The following is a 24,142-nucleotide window of genomic DNA, read 5'->3' on the forward strand; positions in this document are numbered from 1 at the left end:
AGCTAACAGTCCCCTGTTGACATCAGACATGAACAAATCATTACAATATCTACTGTAGTCCAGAGCTGATATGTAAAGTACTGCAGAGCCTGGAGAAGTGATTATTACTTTTTTAAAAAAAAGATTTACTTCTTTATCTTAGAGAGAGATTCAGGGTGGGGAGGGGGTGGGACAGAGGGAGAGAAAGTCTTAAGCAGACTCCTCAATGAGTGCAGAGCCTGCCCAGGCTCCATCTCACCACCCTGAGATCAGGACCTGAGCCGAAACCAAGCATTGGCCCCTTAAGTGACTGCGCACCCAGGTGCCCTGCAATTACTAATTTTACCTGAGAAATCAGGAAAGGCTTTTCCACAAAGAGTGTAAAATCTAAGTAGATTCCTAAAGGATGAATAAAAGCTTACCAGATGGACAGGTGAAGGGAAAAGAAGGCATTCGAGGCATAAGAAATAGTAAGGACTGCTCAGCAGGGAGCCTGCTTCTCCCTCTGCCTCCCCCCCAGTGTGTGTGCACATGCTCTCTCTCTCTCTCTCTCTCAAATAAATAAATAAAATCTTTAATTAAAAACAAAAGAAACAGTAGGGACGAAGATGTGGAGGCAGGAAACAGTATGCAGATGATCTGGGGCTGGTACGAGGCTGTCAGGGCCTTTGAAGAGAAGGACGGAAGAGGAAGAGAGAGAAGTTGGGAGAGGGGGTCCAGGACATAAAGGGCCTCATGTGTCATGTGAAGGAGCCTGGTCTTTATCTCATGGACCAGGGTAGAAAGGTTATCTGGGGACTGGATCTCAGCAGATTTGCATTTTGGAAAGACCTCTCCAGCTGCAGTTCCCTTACCATGCCGACTGACCGAGGATCTGTCAGCCCTGGAGAATTACAGAGGTGAAGAAAGTGCAGTGGTTAAGGAAACAGAAGTCCTAGGAACGCGAATTTGTCCCAATATACCTGTAACAGTTCACCCCTTCCTCAAGTATCTCAGGCTAGTTCTAATTAGTTCCATCCCAACAGCCAAGCGGGCAACAAGGCAGCCTGGATCTGCACTCAGTTCTACCTCTTACTGGCTGTTTGACCTGTGCATTTAAATGTAAACATTCTGGACCTCAATTTTCTTGCCTGTAAATAGAGTTAATAAGCATATTTATCTCACAGGGTTATTAGGAGGATTCCATGAGATCATGAATGTGAAAACCTGGTGCTTTGCCTGGCATACAATAAGCCCTTGATAAATGTTATATTATTATTAAACACTAAACCTCAGAGAACATGCAATTTATTCAGAGCAGATTTGCTAAGAGCAAACAAACCACGGGGCGATGAGCAATGAGCTGGAAGAGATTCCAGAGCATCAATCCTAACCGTCACTTCATGTCACCCCAAGGAGGGTACACTTGGTCAGAACGCCTCCCTCCAGAGGACCGAGCAAAGAGAAGTGCACAACCCACTTCTGAATGCAACCCAGAGGCCCATCTGATTATCAGAGGAAGAATCGATTCCGATCAGGCTGCAGGGCAGAAGGAAAGTCCCAGGAGTCTCACTCCCCAGCCTAGCAGCCCTGAAGGTGTTTGGTCTGCTCCCTGCTTTTTTCAGTTCTGTGTACATTATGGGAAGTTGCTGGACAGTGTAGTCCGTGGTTGGTCTAAACTTTTGGCAAGAGATCGCGGGACATGATGTAGGGGGAGAGGAAGCCAGGGTTGTTTCCTGTCTCTGCTCTCTGAAGAGTTCACCCTGGCAGGGCCTGGGAGGTCAGGGCACCTGGGTCCAAGGCCAGCCCCCAACACTCTCCTCTCACTCTTCCATCCTTCTCCAGGGCAGACAGTAAATAAGCTGTCAGGAGGTAGTCTGGCCCGTTTTCCTTTTGGGCATCAGGTTTCCAGGATCTGAAACAGCCTTCTCTTAGCCATGCTGTGTGTAGAAAATGCCCGAGTGACTTGGTCTCTGAGTCCTTCAGATGACAGTCACTGAACATGGAGTCCCAGAGCCGTGTTGCCTGGTTTCTCTACCTCAGCTCTGCCACCTACCAGCTGTCGGATAAGTTACTTCTCTTTTCTGTCTTAGTTTCCTCACGTGTAAAATGGGGATATTAATCATACCTAAATGCATAATGGAGATTAAGTGAATTAATTAATGGAAAGCACTTAGATATAAGTGCTATCACATAGCAAATGCTCAAAGTATTTTTAGAGTTTTAAGATACATTGAATTTTTCAGGATTACAACTACCATATAAACTAAGAGGTGATAATATTTTCATTTGTTTAGAGTTTTATAGAGTAGTTTACTTTTTCGAAGATTTTTTTTTATTATTCATCTGAGAGAGAGAGAAAGAGAGAGCACAAGCCGGGGGAGAGGCAGAGGGAGAGAGAGAAACAGACTCCTTGCCGAGCCGGGAGCCCAACCTGGGACTCGATCTCAGGACCCTGTAAATAACGACCTGAGCCGAAGGCAGATGCTTAACCATCTGAGCCACCCAGGTGCCCCTGGTTTACTCTTTTGGAGAATCAAGCTCCACAATGTACTTCTGAGCTGCTAGTGTAAGATATCTGTATAATTTTGTATTTGTAAGTGTGACATTCACGATGAGGCTACGTATAAGAGCAACCTAATAGTTCATTATATCTTAGAGCTAGCCTAGACATTTATGTATTAAAATATATGTTATTTTAGTATAAACGACTATTCTTTTATTCCTTCTTCATATTACAGTTAGGACATTATATTGATTTTTAAAATATATATGTAGGTTAAGAAGCTATAAATTTCATTTCAGGAGAATAAAGGGGAAACACCAAAATATCTGTTATAATAATTTGTTATAATAAAAATGTGTTGGGTCTGATATAGAGAAAGGGAGCTGACAGTAGATATTCCCAAATCTGGTGCTTAACTTGTGCTTCCTTTATGATGTCACCTAAGACACCCTGGAGAATAAGATGAACCTTGTTCCAGGTGAATGAGTGAATTAAGTAGAAGAAAGAGAAGGAGACGCTATCCTTTTATTAGCATTTAGCCAATGTAAGCTAAGCTACCAGGAACAACTGGAAATGAGTGCTAGTTCTTCCCGGCATTAGCTTTGGAAACTTATAACCACTTGTCTCTTCATGAACTTTCTTTCCTCATTCATAAAACAAGACAGCTGGATTATTTCCCAAAGTATATTCCATGGAACATTATTACTTGGCAGGCTTATAATGAAGAAAGGGTTCCTCGGTAAATGAGTTGAAGAAATTTTAAGTTTTCTTTGCTGCAGGCCTTCTCAGACCCTTTAAAAGGTTAACAAGTACCTAATCGCCAAGAGGAAAATATATAGTCGTATGCAGCATCTTCCAAACTTACTTGACCATGAAGACCTTATGTCAGAAGAACAACTTGTAAGGTTAATAAGCCAAGGGAAATTTTTTTTTTTAAAGATTTTATTTATTTGGCAGAGACAGACACAGCAAGAGAGGGAACACAAGCAAGGGGAGTGGGAGAGGGAGAAGCAGGCTTTCTGCCAAGCAGAGATCCCGATGCGGGGCTCAATCCCAGGACCCTGGGATCATGACCTGAGCCGAAGGCAGATGTCCAATGACTGAGCCACCCAGGTGCCCCAAGCCAAGGGAAATTTTTGTGAAATACAAATTAAATAGTCTCTAAGGCCTCTTCCACCTTTAACATTCTAAAATTCTCAACACACAAAGAACAAATAATCCAATCAAGAAATGGGCAGAAGACATGAAAAAGTGTTCAACATCACTTGGCATCAGGGAAGTACAAATCAAAACCTCAATGAGATACCACCTCACACAGTCAGAATGACTAAAATTAACAAGTCAGGAAACGACAGATGTTGGTGAGGATGCGGAGAAAGGGAAACCCTCCTACACTGTTGGTGGGAATGCAAGCTGGTGCAGCCACACTGGAGAACAGTATGGAGGTTCCTCAAAAAGTTGAAAATAGAGCTACCCTATGACCCAGCAATTGCACTACTGGGTATTTACCCCAAAGATACAAATGTAGTGATCTGAAGGGGTACCTGCACCCCAATGTTTATAGCAGAAATGTCCACAATAGCTAAGCTATGGAAAGAACCCAGATGTCCATCGACAGATGAATGGATGAAGTAGATGTGGTATACACACACACACACACACACACACACACACACACACACACACAATGGAATATTACGCAGCCATCAAAAAATGAAATCTTACCATTTGCAATGATGCGGATGGAACTAGAGGGTATTATGCTAAGCGAAATAAGTCAATCAGAGAAAGACAATTATCATATGATTTCACTTGTATGCAGATTTTAAGAAACAAGGCAGAGGATCATAGGGGAAGAGAGGAAAAAATGAAATAAGATGAAACCAGAGAGCGAGACAAACCATAACAGACTCTTAATCTCAGGAAACAAACTGAGGGTTGCTGGAGTGGAGGGGGGTCGGGGGATGGGGTGGCTGGGTGATGGACACCGTGGAGGGTATATGTTGTGGTGAGCGCTGTGAATTGTGTAAGACTGATGAATCACAGACCTGTACTCCTGAAACAAACAATACATTATATGTTAATTAAAATAATAATTAAAAATAAATAACATTCTAAAATTCTTAGTTTGATTGGTAATATTTTATTCTTGGTCTTTTTAGATCAGATAAGAAGGGTAAGGAATAGGCTATCCTACAGAAAATAAAATAGTGTAAGTCTGATGCAGAAGAGGAAGACAAACCAAGTTCTAACATATGTAGATCTATGTAAATGATTATGCAGAAGAGGCAGAAAGGGAGCAGTCTTAAATGTCAGGGCTTCCAAACTGTCACTTATGTTATCACTAGAAAAGGTTGAACATTGATATTTTAGCAGTCACAGTAAGGTAATGAGTTGTAATCTTTTCGGCTCTATTTCTCAAATCCATCACTACTGTCATATGAATCTGGCCAAGCTACTATTGAGGAAATCTATGGGACTATCCCCCACTCCTAGGCACTGACCCCCACCTCTTCCCTCACAGGTGGGTATAGTGGAGGCTGAACATGGTTTTACACAAAACAGCATTTACACATACCCCACCTGGCCCAACCAAGTTGATTTGGGGATGGGCATCTGATCTTGGCTGGACCATTAAGTTTCTTCCCTGCAACTTTTGCATTTGGGGCCAGGGAGGGTATCTCTGAGTGTTGGACGTAAGAGCAACACTGGGACACTGTCAGTGGTCATACTGCTGCCACAGGAGGAAAGCTGGACTTCAGTGCAAAAGAACAAAAGTGAAATACAGAAGAAGCAGAGATAAGAAGTGGAGCATTTCAATTCCTGATTCTAGGAGTCACTGATAACCAGCTCTATCCCAGCTTTTCCCACAACATGACTGTTCAGCCCTTCTTTGGATTTGGTAGGCTAAAAAGTTCTCTTTGCTTAAGCTAGTTCAGAGTAGGTTTCTGTTGCTTAAAACCCAAAGAGTTCTGACTATAGTCACATATATCCTCCATACCTACTTTCTTCGTCTATAAAGAAGGAAGGATGGAGGCTGCCATCTGAAAGCTGATGGACTGAACACATGAGTACACTATTGCCCTTTCCTGTAACCCCACTAACATGACAGTAAAGGGGTACAAAATGGCATTAAGTTATCAGAACAAAAAGCACTAACAAGGCAATAGCAACAAAAGTTTAGATGCTAGAAAGCAGTTGGATGAATTCTAGGGTCACCATCCTGATTTGCCCAGGTTAGTAAGTTTTACATCTGCTGCACTTACACAATTATTAAGTGTCCTCTTTCACTCTCAGAAGTATCTTAGTTTGGATGATAAACTGATTCACTAAATCCAGAAGCAAGCCTAATGCAAAATCAAAAACCTTTTGGAATTGGTGGGTCATACCTCTTAAAATGGAGGTGAACAGAAGCGCTGATTGGAAGTTTGAGTAATAATCAGGTGGCCTGGTACCCAGGTGACTGCCCTTCCCCAACCACAGCAGAAGCTTAGAGTTTTACCCTTCAGAGGATCCAACCAGAGAGACTCTGGATAGATGGACATCAGGTGCCAATAAGGATGAGGCTACCATGTTGAAAACACAACGATTAAGTGAAAGTCTACATACTAAATGGTGAGGCCGCCATCCTCCTTCCACTCATTTTCCAGAATCCTGGCAGCCAGGCTCACATCCTCTAGGTAGGAGAGACCAGATGATTTTCTCTGACCAGCTCCAAAGAAAAGACTTCAAAAGAGTCTTGGAGTCTACCAATGAAAGGAAGTATCCTGATGAAATGACTTGGCTAGATCATCTTCCTCCTATTAAGTTCACCAGTCCATAAGTATTGCCCACGCACGCAGAGCATCATTAAGTTTTAAGTGCTGTGTTCTTAAATCTTGCAGTAAGCTTAGAAAGTAACTAGTCCAGATAAGAGCAAGTGAGTGGAAGGGTGCAGGAGATATGCCTCTCAGAAGATGAAACTGTTAGAGTACTTGATATGTTTGAACCTTTTAAGAGATTTATGAACATTTGGTATGGGGGATAAATTGGTAATAGGTTCACATTAAAATAACAAATGTAAACCTGAGACATTTATTAACTTCAGAGAAAGCCAAAATTCATACAAGAAAGGAAATGTAATCACAGTATATTATATGGCTCAGCTGTGGATAACAGTTACAGCCATGATAACATAAACACTAAATGCTGATCGAGCAAAACCTGTAACATAACTATATAGGGAAAACGGGAAGGAGAATACATATGTTTGTGGAGAGCATGTTAATAATAATTAGCACATACTAAATAATACATCCTAAATAATAACTAATACATAGAACGTACAGATTCTAAATGCTTTACATAACTAAGGTCATTTAATTTTAAAAACAACCCTATAAAGTGGTACTATTATTCTCCCCACTTTACAGATGAGGAAATGGAGGCACACAGATGTCAGCTAACTTGTGCAGGGTCTCACTTCCACTGAGGTGTAAAGCTGGGATTCAATCCCAGACATTCTAGCTCTAGAGTCTACCTTCTAAGTCTAAGCCACTATGCTGCTTCGCTCCGTCTCACCACAGGCCACTCTTCTCCATCTTAGGAGCATAATCCCTGAATAAGTCCTACTTTCACATATTAGATCTAGCAGGAAGTCAATAAGTGGGGTGAAAAATCAAGAAATAGCAGTGTAAGCATGCTATGTAGAAATATGGAAGTAAACATTTAAAGAAACAAATAAGTTGAAAATAGTTGCTGATGGGAAGTGAGAATGGAGGGTAAGAAAGGAGGCTGGGCTATGGATCTTTGAATTAAGTTTTATAAAACTGTGAATAACATTTTTGGATACAAAAATCAAAATTAAAAAACAAATATGTTAATGATAAAAAGACAAGTAACCCAATTAAAAAAATGGGCAAAGATTGTGAATAGACATTTCTCCAAAGAAGACCTACAAATGGCTAATAAGCTCATGAAACAATGCTCAACATCTTGAGCCATCAGGGAAATGCAAATTTAAACTACACCACTTCATACCCACTAAGATGGCGATAATCCTAGTAAATGATAGACAATAACAAGTATTAACGAGAATGTGGGGCATTTGGAACCCTCATACATTGCTGGTGAGAATGAGAAATGACACAGCTGGAAAACAGTCTGGCAGTTCCTCAAAAAGTTAAATGTAGAGTCACCATATGACCCAGCAATTCCACTCCTAGACATATACCCATGAGAATGAAAACATACGTTTGCACAAAAATGTGTATACAAATATTCGCGGCAACATTATTGAAAAGAGTCAAATAGTGGAAATGACCCAAATGTCCATCAACTGATGAATGGATAAACAAATATGGTATACTCACACAATGGAATATTATTCATACATAAAAAGTTATGCAATCCCGATACAGGGCTATAATACGGATGAACCTTGACTACATCATGCTAAGTGAAAGGAGCCAGACACAAAATGTCACATAGTATGTGATTTCTTTTATATGAAATGTCTAGAAAGGCAAATCCATAGATAGAAAGTAGAATTATGGTGGCAAGAGTTGGGGAAGGGGGATGGGGAAGAGTGACTGCTCATGACTACAGGGCTTCTTTTGGGGGGTAATGAAAATGCCCTGGAATTAGATGGTGGTGGTATTTGAGCAATTTTATGAATATATTAAAAACTCTGAATTGCACATTTCAAACTTCTAAAACATATTTATTTATTTTTAAAGATTTTATTTATTTGAGAGAGAGAAAGACAGAAAGAGAGCACACACATGCACAAGCAGGGGGAGGGGCAGAGGGACAAGCAGAATCCCTGCTGAGCAGGGAGCCTAACGTGGGGCTCGATCCCAGGACCTTGAGATCATGACCTGAACTGAAGTCAGACGCTTAACGAACTGAGCCACCCAGGCGCCCCTTACTTATTTTTAAGTATCTCTACACCCAATGTGGGGCTTGAACTCACGACTCGGAGATTAAGAGTTGCTCTTCTGACTGAGCCAGCCAGGCGCCCCTGAATCACATACTTTAACAGGGTGAATTTTATAGATATGAGTTATACCTCAATTTAGGAAATTGCGTGAGGAAAAAAATACAAGATGAGGGGGAATGGGGCTACTGTGCTATCGATGAACACAGCACACTCATTCACCTCCCTTTAGGTCAGCTGCAGCAGCCTGGCAGAAGTGTCTTCATCTGCCTGGACCTGGCCTTGCCTTTCTCCTGTGCAACTTCCCTTAGGTTGGCTCTGACTCCAGCCTGGCACCAGTCTTCTCCTGACACCTTCTAGCCCTATTCTCTCAGCGCTCAGATCCTGGGACAAATACGCCCCTGAAAAATGCCCCGGATACTATCCAGGGTTATCTAGCTGTAAACCCTCTTTAACTCAGCCGTTTAAGGGTATGACTTCTGAGTTGCTATCCCATATACAAATCTTGTATTTGACAGACGGTAGAGATCCTTGGAAAAACAGGCATTCATTAATGACTAAACATTTGGTTGTTGATGTGTGGGAATGAACATTTGAGAAGTTGTGCTTCTGGTCTGACTGGGTCTTAGGAAGGAAAAGACAGCAAATTACATTGGGCTTTAACAGAGTAAGACAAGCTTCTAAATATATATAACAGGTGTAAAAAAATCATCACAGTTTTTTTGGCAACCCTTTGCCACAGAGAAGTGATGAGAACTTTGCTATTTACAGAAAAAGTAGATGGCTGAATGGGAACTGGAACTTGGTACAAGTCTCCACTTGATTAACTAAAACGTTACTTTAAATATGCTCAGCATGGGAAAGAAACAGGTGACTGCTTAATGGATATTTTCATCCACTACTGGCATAATTATTTGCTTTAAAATAATCTTTATTTGCTCTTTCCTTTTCTTTTCTTTTTTTTAAAAAAAGATTTATTTAGGGGCGCCTGGGTGGCTCAGTCGTTAAGCGTCTACCTTCAGCTCAGGTCATGATCCCAGGGTTCTGGGATCGAGCCCTGCATCGGGCTCCCTGCCCAGTGGGAGGCCTGCTTCTCCTTCTCCCACTCCTCCTGCCTGTGTTCCCTCTCTCGCTGTCTCTCTCTCTGTCAAATAAATAAATAAAATCTTAAAAAAAAAAAAAAGATTTATTTATTTGAGAGAGAGAGCATGCGAGCAGGTGCCCACGAGACAGAGAGAAAGGGAGGAGGGCCAGAGGGAGAGGGAGAGAGAGAATCTCAAGCAGACTCCCCACTGAGTGTGGACCCTGACATGGGGCTTGACCTCATGACCCTGAGATCGTGACCTGAGCTGAAATCAAGAGTTGGATGCTCAACTGACTGAGCTACCCAGGCATACCAATTTTAAGTAAACTCTGCATCTAACGTAGGGTTCGAATTCCCCTCCCTGAGATCAAGAGTTGCATGCTCTACCAACTGAGCCAGCCACGTTCCCCTATTTGTTCTGAGGTTCGGGGGTGCCTGGGTGGCTCAGTCGGTTGGGCACCTGCCTTCGGCTCAGGTCATGATCCCAGGGTCCTGGGATTGAGCCCCGCATCGGGCTCCCTGATCAGTGGGGAGTCTGCTTCTCCCTCTCCCTCTGCCACGCCCCCTGCTTGTGCTCTTTCTCTCTCTCAAATAAATGAAAAAATTTTTTTTAAATTTAAAAAAATAAGTGGTATTATTATTTGTGGTACTATATCCACTGCTTCACAGTGATAGGGAAGAAAGGGAGAAAACAATACTGTTGGAGGTCAAATCATGTCCAAACATAGGTTGAGTCCTCTGGTTCAATAACTACAAAGCGTCTAGATTCTTCTACGTTTTCCAGTCCAGTTGGTATCCATGAGGAAGAAGAAGGTGGCATATGCAATCATAAGATCCTCGCACAGAGTTGGAAGGCTGGATTTCATGTAATAAAGCCTGTCTTCTAAAACCTGAGATGCCTGATGGTGTGAGCCTGGCATGATAAAAAGGTTCTAAAAGTTCCAACCATGGAATAAACTGCCTATTCATTCAGATTGAATATAAAATTATCTTTGGTGGGTTTAAAAAAATCATTCAAAACTCCAGCAAATCTAAGATACAATAGTAGCAGTGGTGGTGATGATAGTAGTCCTAACAATCCCACCAGCACCAGCGATGAGGAGTAACCATCATCACTGTCATCTTCTATATTTACAACCCTTTACAGTTTGCAGAGTTTCACATGTCATTCCATCTAATTCTTGCCACATCCGTGTCAGGGGATAGGACTGATGTGCAAATGAGGTTCAGAGAGGTTCAGAGAGGTTAAGAGATTTGCACCAAGACCAGAACTTGCACCAAGTCCAAGCGTCCAAAAAATTACTCCATGCACCTCCTTATTCTGTCTACTCAAGTGTCAGAATTACGTTCTTTCCAGGTAAGCATGTCAGAAACAGTGCTTCTCTTGTCTTCATGAGGCTGGAGTATGTGGTACAGACACTTAAAGGAGAGAGAAAAAAAAGGAAGAGTGTGACAGAGAAGAGACACCCCATGCAGAACAGGCTTCTCGAGATGCAGCAATAATGAACAGGTGGAGAAGCATAAGCACAAAAGAGAAAGGACTATGGAATCCTAGGGGCCCAGTATGGGTTGAATTGTGTGTCCCCGCTCCTGAAAGATACAGTGAGGTCCTAACCCCCAGTACCTCAGAATGTGACCTTATTTGGAAACAGTCATTGTGATGTGACTACTTAAAGTCATACTGGAGGAGGGGGGCCCTATTCCAGAAAGGAAGAAGGAAGCCACGTGAAGACACAGACACACAGGGAGAATGCATGTGATGACAAAGGCAGAGACTGGAGCTATGTGGCTCCAAGCCAATAAATGCCCAAGACTGCCGGCCAAGCACCGGAAGCCAGTGAGAGGCAAGGAGGAACTTTCCTACAGGTTTCAGAGGGCACACAGCCCTGTCGACACTTTGAGTGTGGCCTTCCAGCCTCCAGAATTAGGAGACAGTGAAGTTCTACGGTCAGTGGTACTTGGTTAGGCAGCCCCAGGAAACGACTACAGAGCCCGAGTGGATCCCTTCTTCTAAGACTGAAAGGGAGTGGCAGCATCTCTATTGTCTGAGAGAAAAGAAGGAAGAGTTTTGGGGGAAGAGACCATTTATAAAGCTAGGACTTATTTGAAAGTCCCTCTAAGCCTCTGTCTCTCTTGACACTGTGAACAGTGTCCAACGAATGATGAATTCTTATTAAATGTCTTTTATGAATAATACCAACACTGTAAACAGCCAGGCCCCGGCCAGGAGCAGATGATCAACAGACCTGCTGCCTTGGTCCACTGGCTGGACCTTTACGCTCCCAGGAAGGGAAGAGGCTCTTTAATTTCAGTCCTGGACGGGCTCTCTCTCCCCCAAGCACTTTTTCAAAGTTTATAGGGGAATAATTATTACCTGGATCCCAGTCCTATTTATATAAGTGTTCTTTTCATTTACTCCTCACACAGGGCCTTCGAGCTGTTAAAAAGAGCAATGTGTGAAACTGGCTCTGGGAAGGAAACTGGGCCCATTTACTGTACTCACAGCACGAAAACCACACCAAATGTCAAAATAACCTTTGGGATAGAACAAAACCAATAAAAGGAAGGAAAAGTTTCCATTCCGTGTATCCATTTACTTATAACTTGCCATTTGTGTCGTGTCAGAGATTAAGTGTCATGTCCTCTTCGGTCCCAGTTCTCGGTCTGGACTGACAGGAAGCAAGGTGAACCTGGGACTCACACACCCAATGTTTTGGATGGACCCCGAGTAACTGCTGTAACCAAAAATGCCTAACATCACACTCAAGCCATTTCTTTCTTTCTTTCTCTCTCTCTCTCTCTCTTTCTTTCTAAGCCAGGGTTTGCCTTCTCTCTGACAAAGAACTAGGAGAGTAACCTCTGAATACACAAATGTTAGTGAAACCACTATTCATCATGTTATCAGGAAGAGCCTTCTGTCATCAGAGTCCATCACTGGACTCAAAGAAGGAATTCAAAATCATTCCTGGGGGAAGGGGGGCTGGGTTTAGCTCAGAACCTGAGACCCAGCCATCATTTAGTAATTAATCCCAAACTCTTCCCCCTAAAGATGTTTCCAGGGTTTGCTTATTTTTGAAGACAGGACCTGGTGTTAAGACTTGTTTATCATCTTGAAAGAATGAATTCTAAAGCCTACTACTTATCTCCTACTAGACAGAGTACAGATTTTTTTTTTAAGATTTTATTTATTTATTTGACAGACAGAGACACAGTAAGAGAAGGAACGCAAGCAGGGGGAGTGGGAGAGGGAGAAGCAGGCTTCTCGCGGAGCAGGAAGCCCGATGTGGGGCTTGATCCCAGCACCCTGGGATCATGACCTGAGCCAAAGGCAGACGCTTAACGACTGAGCCACCCAGACGCCCCTAGATTGGTTTTTTTCACCTAAAATGAGTGATTAGAAGGAAGAAAAGCTATGCTCTAGGAAATACCTTTTAATATTAAAAAGCAAGGGAGAAAGTTTCAATATAAAATGCTGGCACATTTTTTTAAAAAAGATTTTATTTTATTTAAGTAGGTTCCACACCCAGTACGGAGCCCAGTGTGGGACTTAAACTCATGACCCTTAGATCAACACCTGAGCTGAGATCAGGAGTCAGAAGTTTAACTGATGGAGCCACCCAGGCACCCCTGAAAAATAAAATCTTCAGGGATGCCTGGCTGGCTCCGTCGGTTAAGCCTCCAACTCTTGGTTTCCGCTCAGGTCATGATCTCAGGGTTGTGGGATCGAGCCCTGTATCAGGCTCCACACTCAGCGGGGAGTCTACTTGAGAGTCTCTTCCTCTCCCTCTGCCCCTCCCCTGCTCTGTCGAGTGCAGTGTCTCATTCATACATGAATGAATGAATGAATAAATAAATAAATGATTTTATTTTTCACTAATCTCTGTACTCATTGTGGGGCTTGAACTCACAACCCCAAGATCAAGAGTCACATAAATTGCTGTCACATTTAGTCACTGTAAACCCATGTGCAAAGTTCTCAAGTACTTCACAGTTCGTCTAAGAAGTCAGCTTTCTGTAAACAATATAGAGGACAGTAGTAGTAGTTATCTAAATAAATCTAGAACTGTGGTCAGTCCCAGATCACTCATCCTTTTTTTAAGATCATCAACTTTTTTCTACAGCCAATTCTCATTATTCACGGTGGTTATGTTCTATAAAGTTGCCATCAACACTGAATTAGTTGGATACTGAACCATGGCTCCCAGGGGAAATATAGGTTTAGGTTTCTGAGAGCCTCTGGTCACTCTAGATCACTTACTTTTTAAATCTTTTTTTTTCTCTCTCTCTTCTTCACATTCGATCATCTCTATTGCACTACCTGTTTTAATTCCATTCAGTGATTAAAAAAAAAAATCTCATGGAACACTACATCAAAAACTAATGATGTAATGTATGGTGATTAACATAACATAATAAAATAAAATTAAAAAGAAAATCTCAGGGGCTCCCGGTGGCTCAGATGGTTAAGCCTCTGCCTTTGGCTCGGGTCGTGAGTCCCGCGTCCGGCTCCCTGCTCAGCAGAGAGCCTGCTTCTCCCTCTCCCTCTGCACCTCCCCCTGCTCATGCTCTCTCTCTCTCTGTATCTCTCTGTCTCAAATGAATAACTAAAAAACATCTAAAAAGAAAAATTTTAAAAAATAAAAAGAAAATCTCAGGTATTGTAGTTTTCAGTTCTAGAACTTCCATTTGGCTCTCTTTTTTAAATCATTTCTATTTCTTTGCTGAGATTTCTTTTTTTTAATTTTTAGAATTATTATTTTATTTAAATTCAATTAGTTAACATATAGTGTATTATTAGTTTCAAAGGTAGAGTCCAGTGATTCATCAGTCTTACATAATATTTGTTGAGATTTCTATCTTTTTATTAATTGTAGGCATTTTTCTCTTCTACTTCATTAAGGATAATTATAAAGCTGCTTTAAAATCCCAACATCAGGATTATCTTAGGGTTGGTCTCAGTTGATTTTCTTTTCTATTGAGAATATTTCCATTTTCCTGGTTTTCATATATTGAGTTATTTTGGACTATATCCTGGACATTATGAATGTTAAATTAAGAAGACCCTAGATTTTGTTCTTCTCCAATTAGTGGTTTCTGCTGCTTCTTTTTTTTAAAGTGGGCACTTATCTTGCTTGGTTCAGGGGTCAGTTCTACATGTAGGCAGACAGAATTTGGGACGCCTTTCTCTGAATCTACCCATTCCAGGATTTCCCTTCTCTGTCCTGGAGCTGTGGTTTCCCGATTCAGTGTTCTGGTTCCCCTAGAAAGACTGTGATATCTCTACCATTGGCCCTCCTGCATTGCATTCGCTCCCAAATAGACTTGTCCCTACGTTAAAAGCCAAGAAAATGGAAACTGACTCTGTCCAATGCCTCTCCTCTGAGCACAGACTCCCCATGAGAATCTGCCTGCAGTTGAGCACTCTCCAGGGTCTCAAGGTAGCTGCTTACTATATTACGTCCAGAATTTATAGTTGTTATCTGAAGGAGGGCCTGGCTGGTAGCCTATTACTCAGCCATTACTGCCCCAATTATTCATTATTGTCTTTGGAATGAATTTATGAAAATGGATGTTCTAAATATCTACAATACTTAAACAAGTCACTTTGCAAAGACCTGGGAAGTTAGTTGCAAAGACCTGGATAGTTAGGCACAATTTTTTTCATTCTGTTGCTCAGCTTACCCTCTCCATGTTGAGGAGGGCTGTTCTTAACTCTGAGGCCAACAGAAGGCACAGGTCTAAACATACCTCCTCCCCTGGGTACTCCTAGTAAATTTAAGTTTCAGTATGGGTAAGATAGAATGGGTTAAAAGGGAGTTCCTTCTGGCTTCTCCTGGGCTTCAGGCTATAATGGGAATAAATTAACAGTTAACAGATATGGTCATAAGGCCAAAACAAGGGTAAGCAGAGAAAATAAGTTTTTCATTAAGAAAGTGAATGCAGTATCTCCCTCCAGTGTGGATATTGTCTTGATTGCACAAGATTCTGGCTACTTTCAAATGAGTGGGGGTTGTGACGTCTTCCCTTTTTGATCCTAATCTATCTCTTGATCTTCTGAACCCCTGCCTCTTGCTGGACTTTCTGCCTCCTTTCCAAGCTGCCGGAACCACAGAGGTCCTTGGCGGGCACATCTACCAGCAAGAGAAAATTCACTGAAACCTGGCATTATCTTTTGGCACTCTGTAACTTCAGAAATAGTGATTAGAAGAGAAACACACACACACACACACACACACACACACACACACACCATTTCATCAACAAAGTAGCATTTTCAGAAATAGTGATTAGAAGGGACACACACACACACACACACACACACACACACACACACACCATTTCATCAACAAAGTAGCATTTTCATTTCAGCTGTTCCTGGGGGCAAAACAGCAGAAAAGATAAATCTTAGACTGAAAGCTTTGTGATGATCTCCGTTTCTCATTAAAGTGCCGCTGATTATAATCACACCTATGATTACAAGATTTAACACACCTGGCCTTAGGGATGCACCAGGAAGAGGAATCATACATTCATCCCATCCCATTTCCTTTTCTTTATTCACTAAGTAAGCACAATTTATAAATTTCAGTGAGTGCAAGATAGAGCTGCTTTGGAGAACAGGAGAGAGATTTTCCATTCACATGGCTTTTTGAAAGTGACAATAATCTTCCATGGCCACAAATTATTTTAATACTGGTAAGACCAGGAGTGTTGCTTTCACTGGCTACACACAGATGTGAGAACTCTGGATAGAGTTTCTATTTCTTCTCTCACTTTACTAACCAGATATTTTGCTGTGTGTGCACACACACACACACACACACTTTCTCACTCATTCAGTAATGGTGTGTGCACTTATAGAGGTTTTTTTTTGCCACTTTTGTCAAAATTCATTTTTATTAATAGAAAATAAACATTTATTACAGCTTCAGTTGTTATACCTGAAGTTGCTAATAAAAAAAAGAATTTAAAATAATCACTTAATTGGGGTGCCTGGGTGACTCAGTTGGTTAAGGGTCTGCCTTCGGCTCAGGTCAGGATCCCAGGGTCTGGGACTGAACCCTATGTTGTTGGGCTCCCTGCTTATCAGGAAGCCTGCTTCTCCCTCTCCCTCTGCCTGCCACTCCCCCTGCTTATGCACGCACTTGCGTGCTCTGTCAAATAAATAAATAAAATCTTTTTTAAAAAATCACTTAATCATCCTCTTTTAAGACAATTGAAACTGTGGCTTAAGAAAAAAGTAATTCAGCAGGGCACCTGTGTAGCCCAGTTGGTTAAGCGTCCAGCTCTTGATCTCAGCTCAGGTCTTGATCTCAGCATCATGAGTTCAAACCCTGCACTGGGCTCCACACTGGGCATGGAGCCTACTTAAAAAAAAAAAAAAAAAAAGGCAAGAAAAAGAAATATTCAGCATCATTTGCTCATAGGTCTTTCAGTATTTGTTCTTAAAGTTTCTGGAACTTTCCTAACTGTAAAGTACAGGGATTACTGAACTATATGAGGAAGCCTCTCTGGGACAACCAATGAGAAGTTAAGCAATTGTCATAAAAGGAATCAATGTATATTTAGCATGGTAATTTGGACTATACAACGATCCCCTCCCCTCCAGCTCAGGAAGGACATGCTTCTAAGCACTGAGGTATGAAGAGTCAGACTGTTATTTGCTGTTAGAATTAGCTAATAATAGTTAATCTCTGGCACAGATGCTACTGGTCCTTAATATCCTGTGATTTTAGGAAATTCTGTAAATAGTTTGGATTTAATCCAATTTATTCAGAAATTAAACATGTTTAAAAGGTTCACTACTCTGCCAGAGTATCTGCTGGTTTAGTATCCTTAGAAAATATATATAATACATGTAGATAAATCATAGTCTTAAAGTATACTTAGAATACTGCATTATTCAACCCAAAACCTATTTTAACAAAATGTCCATTATTAAAAGCAGCTGATAAAACGAAATCCAAAGTTATGACAAGGGAGACTCACTGGCACTTGCAGCTGTGTTGCTTAGAGAACTTTAAACAGCACTGCCCTTAAAGCCATTCAAGGACGGGTCAGGAGACACCCTCTCCTCAGTCTTTACTATAGGATTCCAGCCAAGGATGGGACAGAAATTAGTACTTCTAAATATTTCAGCAGAGTCCATAGACGTGTTAAAAAGACTTTTAAGAATGTCTGTCTGTCTGTATCTGTGAGAAGTAGTGCACATCAGAGGCACAAAGACAGAGGCAAGTCCATACACTCACTCAGATGTGAGAAGAATGGGAGGTGGACTGTTAGGTCATCCTTAGCTAGAGTTTCTGCGGGCTTTTAACTACATGCTGACTACCCATGTGAGTCAGGTGGACTTTGGTGAGAGAATAGTGTTTGGTGGCCAGGACCTCTTGGGGCATTTCTTCCTAAGTGGAATACACAACATAAGGGAGTAGGGGAGGTAACAGAGGGAAGTTACTCTTTCCAGCTCAGGAGTTGATGAAACCCATATATGTATTCAGGAAGCCCATGGGATCCTCTAGCGGTGGATAGTGGCTAATGTGGCCATCCGGAATCGTACTCTTTTCCTATACAGCTCCAAAAACTCTGGATTGAGATTCATGGGATCCAATGGCCCATAGATAAAATGAATGGGAACAGTTACAGAAGCAAGAGCTCCCACCCAGCATCTTCTAACCTTCTTTCTCTGGTTGATATAGTGTAAGAGACTGAGGGTAACTGACTTCAGTCATTGTTCAGTATCCCTGCCCACATGTCTCACAGCTTACTCTCAGAGTATTGTGTGTATAGCCCAAAGACTGGGGTGAGACCTTGGGAGAATACAAAGAAGTTCATCAATCGTGTAAGGATGGATGACAGCATGCCTCCATTTTTGAGAAGCTCTTGGAGAAGGAGAGGACAGTGAGTCTCAGGAAATACACCTCCACTTGACAGCCAGAGACTCTTCATGGTAAGCTGACCAGATCAGTTCCGCTTGAACCTACAGAGCACCTCCTGAGCAATGATATCTCTGTAATCATGAACAAAAGGTTCATCCTGTGGTTCTGGAGCCCCAGATGCTGCAAAAGTGCCTCCACAGTGCTGGCCTGCTCAAGTACGGAAAAGTGACGTGGTCTTGGTTTGTCAGTGAAGCCCAAGCCCAGGAAATCAAGGGCAATCACTCAATAAAACCTCAGGGTCAGAGCTTCCCAAATCTTGTACCAATCACAGCTGGAAGTTGGAAACCCACGTAAGAGCACATCTCAGGACTTCCAACCAGAAGATGTGCAGTCACTTGTAGGTGAGAAATTCGCCTGACGACATGCATGAGTGAGGAGCAGGAGATAGATGGGAGAGGGGCGCGGGTGTGGACTATGCAGACAGGCTGCAAGCAGGGGCACAGCAAGTAGCCCCACCGGAACCCACTACTCCCTCATCCTGTGGAGGAGATCGTGGTGCACCACAGCTGTGTTTTATCCCGGCAGAGCCGTGTGGAGCCCCCAGCGCCACGGCGCCCGCAGCAGCGCGGGGCCAGCCGTCAGCCGGGCACAGCCTACGTACGCCTGCGCGGGCAGTGCCGGCCACAGCAGTGAGAAGCCCCGGGATATGCTGGTGGCCGCAGCCCACTCATAGAGCTTTACAGATTTATTTTAATAGTGTTAGAACTCATAGTTTTAACTAAAATTTTATTTCGAAATAATTTTAGATTTACAGACAAGTTGCAAAGACAGCACAGAGAATTCCTGTATACCCCTCACCCAGTTTCCCCTATTGTTAACAACCTACATAACCATGGTGTATTTGGCAAGAGTTTTGTAGATCGTTTTTTTTTTTTTAAAGATTTTATTTATTTATTTCAGAGAGAGAGAATGAGAGAGAGCACATGAGAGGGGGGAGGGTCAGAGGGAGAAGCAGACTCCCTGCTGAGCAGGGAGCCCGATGTGGGACTCAATCCAGGGACTCCAGGATCATGACCTGAGCCAAAGGCAGTCGCTTAACCAAATGAGCCACCCAGGTGCCCTTTTTTTTTTTTTTTAAAGTAGGCTCCACGCCCAGTGTGGAGCCCAACGCGGGGCCTAACTCATGACCCTGAGATCCAGACCCTGAGATCTAGACCTGAGCTGAGATCAAGAGTCAGAGGCTTAACTGATGGAGCCAACCAGGCGCCCTAAGAGTTTTGTAGATCTTGAGGATGGATGAAAAACACTTTCTTAATTCCCTCTTGTAGAGCAGATTCTCATCAAGGGCAGTGTGTACCCGACAGCAATTTATTTAATTAATCTGCATTATTGAGTTGTGATCTGTGTGTCCTCACCACCATCAAGGTCCTAGATAATAACTAGGGGATAACTAATGAGTCCGTGCTTGTATAAAAATGGTGTCAAACACGTGATATGGCAAAATTCTATCATGAGTAAAGCCTGTAGGTCTGACAAAACAAACATTCTTCTAATGGCTTCACTGACAGTTAAATACTGATGTGCCAGCCGTAGATGAGCCTTGTGGATATCAGGAAGTAAATTATTAATATAAACTCTCTCTATAAACTCAACTGGGAATGAGTTTCCATTAAAATCAAGAGGAAAATTAATTTCGAGGTCACTCATTCTTAGCACACATATGGATATATATTTTTCTCTTCCCATATGGGCCATACACTGGGGAGAAATCCAGCCAGACCCACTTGGAGGAGGAAAAAAGTTCAATTTATGCAGCAACTAAAATCTCCTGGATTGAATTCACAGCTAGAAAGGAAACATTTTAAATGAGGTCCTTCAGGAATTCGGTTTCAACAACGAAATGAGTCAGGAAGACAAGTCACTAGAGTTCAGGCCACAGAGGCAGAGGCAGGCTTAGTGTGGTCCACGTAGCTCACCTGGAACCTGCCCCTCTGAGAAGCATGCCAGGACTCAGAGCCACAACCCATAAACCTGTGCTCTGGTTTTCCCGCAGCAGTTCATGTGCAGTCTGCCTACTGCTACAGAGGAAATAGGGACCTTACCAAAGATGCAAACAGTATTCCTGCTACAAGATAAAATCTCTGCTGATGGATTCATCTCCATGCATCCACCCAGGGAAAAGATCTGAGGCTGCCTTGGTGAAAGGAAGACTGATAAACAGATAAAACCCAAAAATGTAGGGAAGCTGCAAATGGCAAGGAACTGACTTACCTCAGTAGCTTTCTGGCTGAGGCCCCGAAGCAGCAGTACAATCACGTGGATGGCAGCTCTGCGCACTTGAACTTCACGGTCTGTTTTAGCCACAGCAATCAGGCAAGCTGTTACCTAGGAGGATGAGAGAAAAAGTCAACAAAAATCAGGATTGCACAATTACCTAAAGCTTGTCAACTGCGTTCCACTTTCTACACATTCATCACGAAAAATCTGACTTAGAGAGGGGTGGATAGTTTCCTCGTTCTCAATAAAGACGGAGCGATCTAGTGGTGGAGAACTTGATTTAGTTTGGCTTTTCTGGAAAAGGGCAAAATCTGGTTTGGAATTTAGGAGGAAGATTAGGGAGTTGGAAAGGATATGCGTAGATAATAAAGGTATGGTCAAATTCAAATATTTCCTCAAAAATGGGAAGAAATGTTACTTGTCCCCCTTTGGGGAGACTAAATCAAAGAAAGGAAAGATGGCCCAAAACACAAGTGACTTTTAGGGAGTGAGGGCCATGAAGATTTAGCTGAGCAGGCTTCAGAGTTCAAGGCCCCGCATGAATATGAATGCACCACTGATGAAAGTTACAGCCCAGGGAGAGAGAAATACATAAATAGTCAAACTGATCTTCTTCAGCATGTTCAGATGTCCCAGTCCTGCAAATCTAGCATACCCCACCATGTCAGTCACCTGGGGCCAATTTCAGAGTCTCCCTGGGCGGCTTCCTGTGTGCAATAGGTCTTTCAATGCTCATTTGCTTTAAAAGACAGCTCTATAACAGAAAAGACTAGAAATTACTAGCACAGCATGGTGCCAGATATATAGCTAATAATTATATGTCATAAAATAAGAACGTTGCTATACCCTGTTATCACCCTGCCCCCACCCCACTCCTGGTAAGTACAAAAATATTTTAAAACCTCAATAAAAAGATACCACTAAAAACAACGGCAAAAAACTGTTCTGAGGCATTCCGTAAGGCTTAAAAATTAAAAACAAAAATCTTCAAAGTGTGGCCAATGGCAGCAACAATCTGAAGGTAAGTCTATATTATTCAACTGGTCTCTCACACTTTATTTCATTTACTGCGTGAGTGTATTTCTTGGCCAACCATGGAAGGATTTCTAACCATGATAAGAAAATAGCCAGATTGTGTGTTTGGAAACATGTATAAATACATATTATGTTTAAAGAATGGTTTTTAAAAAGGTTTAAAAAAAGAATACAGGCACAAACGGGGAAATAGGCTTGTGCAGAAATTTTAACTATGCAGGTTGTATTTTTCACAGCTTTCAAACAGTTGGGCATAGTTCAAAGTGTCTAATTAATCAGTGATGGCAGAGAGATTAGAAGAAGTAGCTTGTTCTTAAATATAATTGCATCTGTGATGTATTGGCACTTAATCAAGTTGTACATCTATTAGACAAACTTGCATCTTGCAAGTGAAGGGAAATCCCAGAAAAGCTCAACTCGTTGGGGGCTGTTTTTCAACAACATCCAGCGAGCTGTTTCTGCTTCTGACCTGGGACACCCTGACCCAAGGCCATCAGTGGCTTCCATGCCTCTGGCATTAACGGTGAAAGCAATTCAGTTCCAGGAGGAATTCCTTGGGCAACCTCCAAAAGGTAACAATATAATAGCTACCTCCGCTTGCAGGCTTAGTATTTACAAGGTAAGAGCTGAAATCAGAGAGACAAGTTAGAGCTAGGCCTGAGTCCTTCTTGACACATGGAAGTTTAGCTTATTCAGTCTGGTGCCCCGCAAAATGTTTTTAAAGCATAAGAATTTTACTGTGTTCTTGCAGATATCATCCTGAGACAAGAACAGCCTTCTGTTCAGGTCAAGCTCCCATCACCAACTCATAATGTTGCTTTCCTGCAGGCCACTGGGGCAGACCCCTCATCAAAGCCTCAAAGCAGGGAGGATACATGGCAACTCTCTTCCATCTACCCACTCTGAACAAGTCACTCCCACAGTTAGTCTCTCACACCTTCAACCCCAAGGACACACTTAACATTGCCTTCAACCTCTAAAAGGCTTGGCAAATAGATCGATGACGTAAGGTCTTTACTAATTTATGAACTGGTTTAATATTTCTATTTTGTTTCTAAGTCCTTCCAGAGGGCGAAACCCATCCTATGTTACCTTCATGTTGCCTGCTTTCAGGGTCAGTGTACCTATTCCAATAAACCACACTGTGGAAGGTTTTCTCTTCACTGGTTAAAACACTTAACTCATATCCACTTCTGAGAGCCATACAAAGAGGAAGATGATGATTATTCTGGAAATACTAAAAATCAGTTTAAGCAATTTAACACTTGATAGGAGCCAACAGAAATAAGGGAAAACATCACTCCCCAAAATAGTTGGCACATACCAAGCATAATCAGAACTTATAAAAAAGATATAGGGGCACCACCTGAGTGGCTCAGTCGTTAAGTGTCTGCCTTCAGCTCAGGTCATGATCCCAGGGTCCTGGGATCGAGCCCCGCATCAGGTTCCCTGCTCAGCAGGAAGCCTGCTTCTCCCTCTCCCACTCCCCCTGCTTGCGTTCCCTCTCTCGCTGTGTCTCTCTCTGTCAAATAAATAAATAAAATCTTAAAAAAAAAAAAAAAGATAATACAAATGGCAAGATTACCACAAACCAACTTCGGGAAATTCCAGGAGAGAAGGTACCAGAGTTGAGGTATGTATCATGAAAGCATGACTTCAATTTTCCAACTGCATCTTCATCCCTTTTCCTTGAGCTTGCTTTATTAAAATTTCAGGTGGTCTGCTAACTTACGTGAAACTAAATCATCTGTCCTTCTATTTTGTAAACTAAGAAACCTTAAGAACAAAAGCAGTATAGTCTTGGGGTCCCTGGGTGGCTCAGATGGTTAAGCGTCTGCCTTCGGCTCAGGTCATGATCCCAGGGTCCTGGGATTGAGCCCCACATCCGGCTCCTGGCTCAGCAGGGAGCCTGCTTCTCCCTCTCCCTCTGCCTCTCCCCCTGCTCATGCTCTCTCTATCTCGAATGAATAAAATCTTTAAAAGAAAAAAAAAGCAGTATAGTCTCCAATTCATACACGTTCAGCTCGCTCACTTAACCTGCCATGAAGGAGAACCCTGATGGCTACTTGAGCTTCCTCCGGGTTCCCCAGGAAATTCACTAGGGTCCTCATCTCAGGGGTCCACTTATCCTCAAACTGTACTTAGCCAACTGTAGCCATCATGGCAAGACCGGTAATCAATTTGGATCAGTGGGGTTAGAGGTGATGGCTTTGCATCAGACCCCAAAGCTCAGGTTTATGGAATTCTGGGCACCACATTTAAAGTGGATTGCCCCATTGACTTCTCACCTGGGCACATCTTACTTGCTGTACTGAGGATGGGCCTCTTAATATGGTTCCTTTAAATCATATTTACTTCCCACAGAGAGTGATAAAGATGAAAATGCTTATCAAGATTTGGTTTCAGTGGCGCCTGGGTGGCTCATTCGGTTAAGTGTCTGTCTTTGGCTCAGGTCATGATCCCAGGGTCCTGGGATCGAGTTCTGCATC

General features: G+C 42.4%; 1 protein-coding gene and 1 pseudogene across 2 annotated transcripts in view; both read right to left on the bottom strand.

The window, feature by feature from the left end:
• The window catches only part of TANGO6 (transport and golgi organization 6 homolog), a 185,713-nt gene that overhangs the window by 17,496 nt on the left and 144,075 nt on the right, over positions 1 to 24,142 (bottom strand). For both annotated transcript variants that reach the window (XM_078062515.1, XM_078062516.1), the window contains exon 17: positions 20,613 to 20,726. In XM_078062515.1, coding sequence (XP_077918641.1) covers positions 20,613 to 20,726 — 114 coding nt within the window. The remainder of the gene's footprint in view (positions 1 to 20,612; positions 20,727 to 24,142) is intronic.
• Positions 17,931 to 18,878, bottom strand: LOC144380215 (mesoderm-specific transcript homolog protein-like; annotated as a pseudogene).

This window comes from Halichoerus grypus, chromosome 15 (assembly GCF_964656455.1).
Source record: "Halichoerus grypus chromosome 15, mHalGry1.hap1.1, whole genome shotgun sequence".
NCBI lineage: Eukaryota > Metazoa > Chordata > Mammalia > Carnivora > Phocidae > Halichoerus > Halichoerus grypus.